At 36.4% G+C, this 8,658-nt stretch overlaps 1 protein-coding gene across 3 annotated transcripts in view; it reads right to left on the bottom strand.

Annotated features, from left to right (window-relative positions):
- Nucleotides 1-8,658, bottom strand: part of Rad17 (RAD17 checkpoint clamp loader component) — a 33,305-nt gene that overhangs the window by 24,080 nt on the left and 567 nt on the right. For 2 of the 3 annotated variants that reach the window (XM_010637306.3, XM_010637304.3), the window contains exons 2-4: nt 7,374-7,477; nt 4,529-4,786; nt 3,493-3,576 (exon numbers count right to left, since the gene is read on the bottom strand). In XM_010637306.3, coding sequence (XP_010635608.1) covers nt 3,493-3,576; nt 4,529-4,786; nt 7,374-7,477 — 446 coding nt within the window. The remainder of the gene's footprint in view (nt 1-3,492; nt 3,577-4,528; nt 4,787-7,373; nt 7,478-8,658) is intronic. The other variant, XM_010637305.2, reaches the window with a different exon arrangement.

Genomic DNA, 8,658 nt, shown 5'->3' with positions numbered 1-8,658 from the left:
ACACACACACACACACACACACACACACGTATACATATATATATATATATATTGAACACATATAAAACCGACAGATTAAAAAAGTTGTAATGGAAGTTTGCAGAAACCTAATGCTATAGTTTTCTTAGGAAGAATGGTTCAGTACTATATTTACTAGAGCAACTTTTTGACATGTAACACCTCAAGAACTGACTATATTTCCAATCAGATCACTTTTTTAAAAAAGGAGAAAGCCCTATGCACTGGCATTACTCCCCCTACCCATGATAGTGTGTGATATAGTTCAGACTTGCCATAATTATGTAGTCTAGGTTGGCCTCAAACTTCCAGTGATTCTCCTACCTCAGCCTCCCAAGGGCTAAGATTACAGGCATGTGCTATAACACTCAGCTACACACTTTAATGTAGTACAGTTAGGGTCTGTTTGCTGACACAGTAGGTATTCACACAAGAAAAAGTTTGCTTCCAGTAAGATAACTAGTTAGTTGCTTCACTGTCCATGATTAGAAATTTACACACTATGCTGAAGGAAGGATGTTGTCCAGAAAAATTAAAATAAGAAAATATTTGGAATATTCGTAACAAAATTTTAAAGTAAAATTCCTTTGAGTACTGATAAATCTAGAAATCACCAAGCTTTGTTTTCAAGAAAAATGTCTTATAATTACTAACATTATTGAAAGTTTTATAAAATAAAAAAAGCATATGACTGATTAAAGTCCAACTTCTGGTGTTGGGAGGTGCTTTGAAAATTCTAGAAAAATCCTTCCCCTAATACCTTTTTTTTTGGTACTGGGGATTGAACTCATATTCCTGTGCTTACGAGGCAGGCAGCTGAACTGCTGAGCTAAATCCGAGGCCCCACTAATACCTACGATTGTATACATATATCTAAGTTTTCCAACTGGTAAAATAACAGTACCTAGGTAGATTTAAGACACTACCAAGTTTATTAAAGTACTGCTAAGTAAGAAAGCACAGTGGATCCATGAAAAACAAACTATTAGAGGTGGAGGGTGACCAAAAAAAGTCAATGAGAAAAGACTTTGGTACAAGAAGTGCCCAGGAATTTGTGCTGAGAAGAGAGATGAGATTACTATGAGATGTGGAAGAAATACCAAAGCTGCCACTGAAAATCCATCATGAATACATTATCTTTTTTTGTTTATTTTGGTATTAAGGATCAAACTCAGGACCTTGCGCTTATGAGGCAGGCAGTGGAACCAATGAGCTAAATCTCCGGCCCCCTGAATGCATTATCTTAACCTAAATAGTCAGATCCACAGGCCGGAGAGAAAGGAGCCCTATTAAACAGAAAAGAATCTGGTCCCACAGAAGCAACCATTAATTCTTTCATTGTAAAGTTGAAAATTAAAGGGAAGCCCTGATGCAGACAATGGACTTCGGGTGTTAGTGACAAGTCAATGAAGACTTATCAGTACCAACAAATGTCCAACTCTGGTGGGGGATGATTATGTCTGTATCTTCTCTTCAAACTGCTCTAAAAATGAACAACAAAAAAAAAATTTATTAAAAAGAATTTAGCCAGAGGCTAGAGATTTAGCTCAGTGGCACCCCACCTGCCTTTCAAGCACAAAGTCCTGAGTTCAATCCCTGGTACCCCAAAAAATTTTTTTCACTGGGTATGGTGACATATGCCTGTGAGAGCAGATACTAAGAAAGCTGAGCAGGAATTCTGCAAGTTGGAAGCCAGTCTGGATAACTTGGGGAGATCTTGTCTCAAAGATAAAATAAAAAGGGTGGGGAATGCAGCTCTCTGGAAGAGCATTTGCCTACCATGCATGAAGCCTTCCGTTCAAACCCCAGTACTACCACTACTGAACCTATACACACGCACACCTACACACAAAAATAAAAGGAAACTCGTCTTTCTAGTTACTTAACCTTTTTTAATTTTTTTAATCTTTTGAGAGGATCTTGCTATGCGGCCCAGGCTTTCCTTGTGGTGATCCTCTTGCCTTAGCCTCCCAAGTGCTGTGATTACAAGCATGTTCCCAGCTGTCTTCCCAGTTAGAACCATATTTCACAGCAATTAAATAGTCCTAATGATGGCAAGCTTTTAATAGAAGATGGTTAATTAAATAATTCTAATTAAACAAATGATTCAGGCAAGGATTGAAGATGTATGCCAAAACATTGAGGTTAAAGACTGATGAGGAACTGGGCACTGACACATTGCAAAAACACCTCCCACTGATTCTGTGCCACATGCAAGATGCAGATGTTTAACTACCATCTCCTTAATCAAGTGGCCAGACGATGTCAGAGACAGAACAGGCCATATGCTTTTTGATATGACACGATATAAAAAAAGGACCATGATCCTTAAAGAATTCCTGAAAAAAATGTTCAACTTGAATCTAATAAAGACCTTGATTCAAAATTCAAGGTTAAACAGCAGGCACAGTAGTATAGGCCTACAGCCCCAGAAGGTGAGGCAGAAGGATCATCTGAGCCCAAGAGTTTGAGGTAAGCCTGAGAACCAAATGAAAACCCGATCTCAAAACAAACAAACAAACAAACAAACAAAAGGACATTTTGGGAATAGATGGAGAAATCCAACAGAAAATATATGAAGTGAGATGAGGAGATGCACACCTATAACTTAGGAGGCTGAGGCACAAGGATCACCATGAGTTCCAGGCCAGCCTAGGCTACACAATGAGTTCAAGGTCAGGTGAACTATATAGCAAGACTCTGTCTTAAAAAAAAAAACACCAAAAACCAAAAACCAAAACTTTAGATAACATTAAGGCATTAATTAATTTTCTCAGAATAATGATATATACAAGGACTGGGGATTTGGCTCAGTGGTTCTGGCACCTGCTTTGAAAGTTCAAGGTCCCAAGTTCAATCGCCAGCACAAGGGTGGGGAGATACACATACACACACACACACACAAAATATAATTAGGAACTTTTTTCCCAAGAGAGGCATATCAAAGTGTCTAAATGTAAAGTGTCACAATATTTATAATTTACTATAAAATACTCAAGGGAGAAAATGAGAGCACGATAGACAAACACATCTATCTCCTTTTATATTTGAAGGAGATCAAAGAGTTTAAAAAGAGAACATTTTACAGGGTGAGGGGGAAGGTAAGCGCAGATTTAGGAAGTGAAACAAAAAAACACCAGTCTGAAATGACTGATGACTGTTTTAAGCTATATTTAGTAAAAACTAATGTGTAATTTGCCTGCTTGCTTCAGTGTGAGATAAACTAATGTTTTAAAAACACTAGCAGGACAGTTGGCTCACTGTGCTTTCTGCTGACAGTAGGGCCTTAGGATGAGAAACATAACAAACACAAATCATGGGAAAGCTCCCAGTCCCCAGCCTCCCAGTGAGGCTGACATAAGGTAAAGGAACTTATTCCTGCAGGGCATCTGGACTTAACCTTTCTCTGACTTACTGTAAGTCAGGGAAACATTTGATACTGAATTTTTAAAAACATATTTCTTATTACATTACCTGTTCTGGTTGCCTTTCTAAGACTTCAGCTTTTAACCAATTTTCAACTTCTTCAATTTTCTTTTTATGTACAGCAAGTTCATTCTAAGACAAAAATTTCAGGTTTAAAACAAAGCATTTTAACCGAATGATTTTTGATATACCAGCACCAACTACATTTAAACATTTTCAGTGAAGAAAATTGTAAGCAAGTAATATGCTATTATAGTAGGTCCTTTTGATTATATTTGATTTTTTGGGGATGTACCAGGGATCAAACTCAGGACCTTGCGCTTACCAGGCAGGCGCTGTGTTGCTGAGCTACAACCCTGGCACTATATTTGAACTCTTATATTAACAACTCCATCATTATGCTGAAATCACTATATGATTATTAGGGAAGTTTGTAATTATAAAATATTTTAAAACCCAGAAATAAAATTTTTTTTTGTACCAGGGATCGAACTTGGATCCTTGTGCTTGAGAGATAGCAGCAGAGCCACTGAACTAAATCCCCGGCCCAACCCAGAAATACATTTTAGGAAAGGGAGACGAATATTTAGCAGAAAGAGACAGGAAATCACTATATGATTATTAGGGAAGTTTGTAATTATAAAATATTTTAAAACCCAGAAATAAAATTTTTTTTTGTACCAGGGATCGAACTTGGATCCTTGCGCTTGAGAGATAGCAGCAGAGCCACTGAACTAAATCCCCGGCCCAACCCAGAAATACATTTTAGGAAAGGGAGACGAATATTTAGCAGAAAGAGACAGAAAGAAAGAAAGGGGGGGGAGAGAGAGAGAGAGAGAGAGAGAGAGAGAGAGAGAGAAATAGCAATTCTATAATGGGTTAAATTAAATCTAAGAGAAAAAACATAAGTTTCAACTTCTGAACACCAGTTGATAAAATGGTGAGCCTTAGAATATAAAAATATATAGAAACTTGTTTTTCAACTTCACTGAGAAAAATTCTTATATGTGAAAATAGACATTTCTCTCCTTCCCATTCACCCCAAGATTAAATTATGGGGACATATTTGTATGCCATTTAGTACCTGAGTTTCTGGTTTATATTTATCTACCCATGGTTCATTTTCAGACAAATATTCTTTGAAATTTTCTGGACCACATATCTGTTCTAAGGAAGACAGATTTCCTCTTTTTTTAGTTGGGGCTCTGCTGCTTTCTAATGTGGAAGGCACATTTTTCCTTCTGTGACTTGAGTTATTCACCCCTAAAGATGTGGCAGGAACAGCAGAGAAGGCTGTAGTTTCTGAAAAATCATCAAATGATGGATCTACCCAGTCTGTCACCTGAAAGAAGAAAACTACGTAAGTATTATTACATTTTTTTACATCAACTTTCTACATAACTGAACTATTCTGGAAACAAAATATTTACATATTTATAACATTAAAATATAAATCTTGTCAAGTATGGTGGCACATACCTAATCCTAGCACTCAGGAGGCTGAGGCAGGAAGATTGGCTTGACTGTAAGGCCAGACTAAGATATACGGTGAGAGCTTAACTCAAAAAACAAACAAAACAAAGTTGAAAAAAACAAATGAATCTTACAAATTGGCTCTTTACAAAAGACTGGCCCCTTGTGTTGCTCGTTTTTTTCTACCTTATAACTGTAGATGCATACTTTTCTACTTGACCATGGCAATGCATGCCATTGAACAAAAAGAGTATTTTTCATTAATTATAACCTTTCCTGGATAAAGAATAAGATTTTTTTTTAACTGTTGGTATAACTGAAGCATAAGACTTTGTGAAGAGAATGGTGAAGATTCCTAGGCCTCTAATTTATAATTATGACTACAGGATACCATTTTTTTTCAGCACAAAAAGCAATTAGTATTTCTTTAAATCAAGCAGCCTTTCCAGGGTGGATAGGATGTGCCACACAGAAAAGCACAGGAAAAAGAGTACTGGGATCATAGGACAAGAAATTCAGCAAGTTCTATTTCACATTCTTTGTATTTGTACAAAACTGCAGACCTCTCCACATTTCCCTCCATTATTTTCTTTTCTTTAAAATTCTTTGTCAGAACAAGCATGGGAACACACGCCTATAATCCTAGCACTCTTAGAAGCAGAGGCAGGAGGATTATGAGTTTCAGTGCAGCCTGGGCTACACAGTGCATTGGATACCAGCCTGGAACATGGTAAGACCAAATCTCAAAAAAAAAAAAAAAAAAATCCTTTGTAAGTGTATATGACGAAGTTTAATTGTGCAATTCTAACTTAAGGATATTTAAGAGCATTAAAAACATTTTCTTGATAATTAGAAAAACTTAAATTGATTTTTTAAACAATAGTATAAATCTAGGAAACCTAGCTTAGCACCCAGCTTTTGGATTTTCTTCCTGGATATCAAGGAGGAACAAAGATTAGTTCCCTTCAAGAATACTTCACTATAGGAGATGTGTAGGGTGATCTGGCTACGACATCTATCACCAGGGTTGATTTGGCTGATTTGGCTGGCCAGGCAGGTGTCCCTTTCCTCCTTCACCACTTCATGTGCGTCCCTCACAAAAGGTAAAAAAGAAGGACCACCCCTGCTACAGAAGGACCATTTCTTCATCTAGGGTATATGAGCAGCTGCAGTCCCCTGCTAGAACCTTCAAACAAGCTCTCCAGAATACTCCACTAGTCCCCGAATTCTTCATCTAGGGTATATGAGCAGCTGCAGTCCCCTGCTAGAACCTTCAAACAAGCTCTCCAGAATACTCCACTATAGTCCCCGAATGTAGCTCAGGGGTACAGCACGTGACTAAATGCACAGGCCTTGGCTGTAATTCCCAGCACCACCAAAAAGAAATAAATACAATGTGTTTTATATATGTATCTGAAAATGTCATAATGAAACCCATTACTTTGTACAATTAATAGGCACTAAAAATTTAATAAAAGAACACTTAGTTACAGTTGTGATTTATTAGATAATGTTCCTCTCAGGGAGGGAAAAAAAAGCTGAAAGTGAAAGTAGGCTCAGGAACAAGAAGTTAGAGCTTATTAAGATTTTTATGAATGCTGTCATATTTCAATAATTTTTTAAAGACAAGGTTAGAAATATTGGCAGTGGGTAAAGAGACTACTGAAAAAAATTCAATCATAGCTACCCAGTTTATTTCCTCTTCATCGAAAGATTGTCATAGGTACTATACTTTTGCCCTTCCGCTATGTTTGAGAGTACATGAAGCCGGGTGTGGTAGGATATGCCTGTAATTCCAGTGTTTGGGAAGCTGAGGCAGGAAGACTGGTGTTGGAGCCCTGCTTGGGCTAGATAAAAAATTCAAGGCCAGTCTGGACTACACCTCAAGACCTTCTCTCAAAATAGTATATGAAAATATTTTTGTTACAGTAAACCTTTTGAGGGTAACTTTGATTTGTATATTACTTATACATTTAATGGTTTTATTTCTTACATAAATGTTAACTCACATCTACTAAAAAAATAAGTGAAATAGTAAAGTTAAATAAGTTACTTAAAACTTAAAAAAAATAAATAAAGCCAACACTGGGAAATAGCTATCTTGTATGATACTGCATGACTTGTACCTTACTGAGAACTGTTAAACTGAACTACATCACTTCTAAGAGTTAAGGCTGTGTCAAGCTATAACACTAACTACCCCTCATATATCTTCCTCTTTTGTGTTCTTTAATTCTGGAGTTTCCAGCTTTTATCTTGTAACTGGGATGATCAAACACTTTTTCAAAATTAAGATTGTGGTTTTTAGTGTACAACTGTTTTACAATTTACTACCAGACTTGTTTAGATTATTAGTTATAATAGACACCTGGACAGAAGTGATAAGACATTAAGAACAGTAAAAAAATTTAATTATTTTTAGGGTATTGTAACATAACCATTTAAGGGTATCATACCTTCATGGAAGTTACCTTTGGTCTAAGAAAAGTTTTTGACATTATAAACTTTAACAGTTTCCATCCGTAATATACAACCTGTAATACATTAAAGTATAATTCACCTAGGGGAGAAAAAAAGAGAAACCACCTCAAATGAAGAAAAAGTTTAAATACAGAATTTTCACTAAACAGTTTACACTGATATAATCAATGCCATAATAAAAAAAGCTCAAGAACTTGTAAAAAAGAATAACAGGAGAACACACCAAAATGCTAAAATAAATTTTATTTTTAGTGACGGACTGTAACAAATAATCTACTTGTGGTGTTATAAATGAAAAAATGTTCACATGAACTCAGGAATAAGTTAATATTACCCAGGTGTGGGGATATATGCCTGTATTCCCAGCATGGGGGAGAGCTGACACAGAAGGATTCCCACAGCCCAAGGCCAGACTGGGCTACCTAGCCAGTTCAAAGTCAGCCTGAACTATACAGCAAGACTCTGCTAAGAAAAAAAAATATATGCCAGGTATTTGTGTACTTACTTTTTGTTTTCGGGTTTTTTTTTTTTGCTATCAGGGACTGAACTCAGGACCACGCACTTGTCAGGCAGCAGCTGAGCTAAATCCCCAGCCTGTGTACTTACTGTTTGTAATAAAGATTTAGACAATCCTATTTGAACAGTAAATTTGAAAAAATTATAGCCACAATGCAATAAATTCAGACTTATCACTTACTTTGTATAAAGAATTTAAATCCTATTGCAAATCTTTTCTTTAACTGTCTTCCTTAATTGAACATGTAATTAAAAATTTCTTGGCAACAATGTGTTCTTCAAGTTTCATAATTCTGAAATGATTCTGCAAACTAGTGAATTACATAATTTTAAATTAAGCAGAAGGAAAGTTTAAGTCAACAAACGTACAAACTGAAGGTGTACAGGACTATGACACAGTTTGGAGGCACGCACAGCCTGTATAGCAAACACACTAGAAAACAAATCATTACCTCTCCCCCCAAACATTTCGAGGATTAAAGAGACTATATGTTTCAAAAAGGTACACTGGTGCAAAAGAAAAATCTATTCGAGTAAATGCAGTTGGCAGGTCGAAATCCAAAAAAAAAAAAAAAAAAAAAATGTAGTCTGTTGTTACGGCCAAGACTCAGTTACTCTTTAAAAACAAGAATGGCAATACCTAGTTTAAAAAACAGGCAACTGTCTCCGATGACACCGGATTTCTGATGACAGAGGCAGAAGAGACCTTGAAGACTGTTTTCAGCGGACCCACCAACACCTCAC

This window comes from Fukomys damarensis, unplaced genomic scaffold (assembly GCF_012274545.1).
Source record: "Fukomys damarensis isolate Sample0158 unplaced genomic scaffold, DMR_v1.0_HiC HiC_scaffold_1, whole genome shotgun sequence".
NCBI classification, from domain to species: domain Eukaryota; kingdom Metazoa; phylum Chordata; class Mammalia; order Rodentia; family Bathyergidae; genus Fukomys; species Fukomys damarensis.
This window is presented reverse-complemented; position numbering and strand designations above follow the sequence as displayed.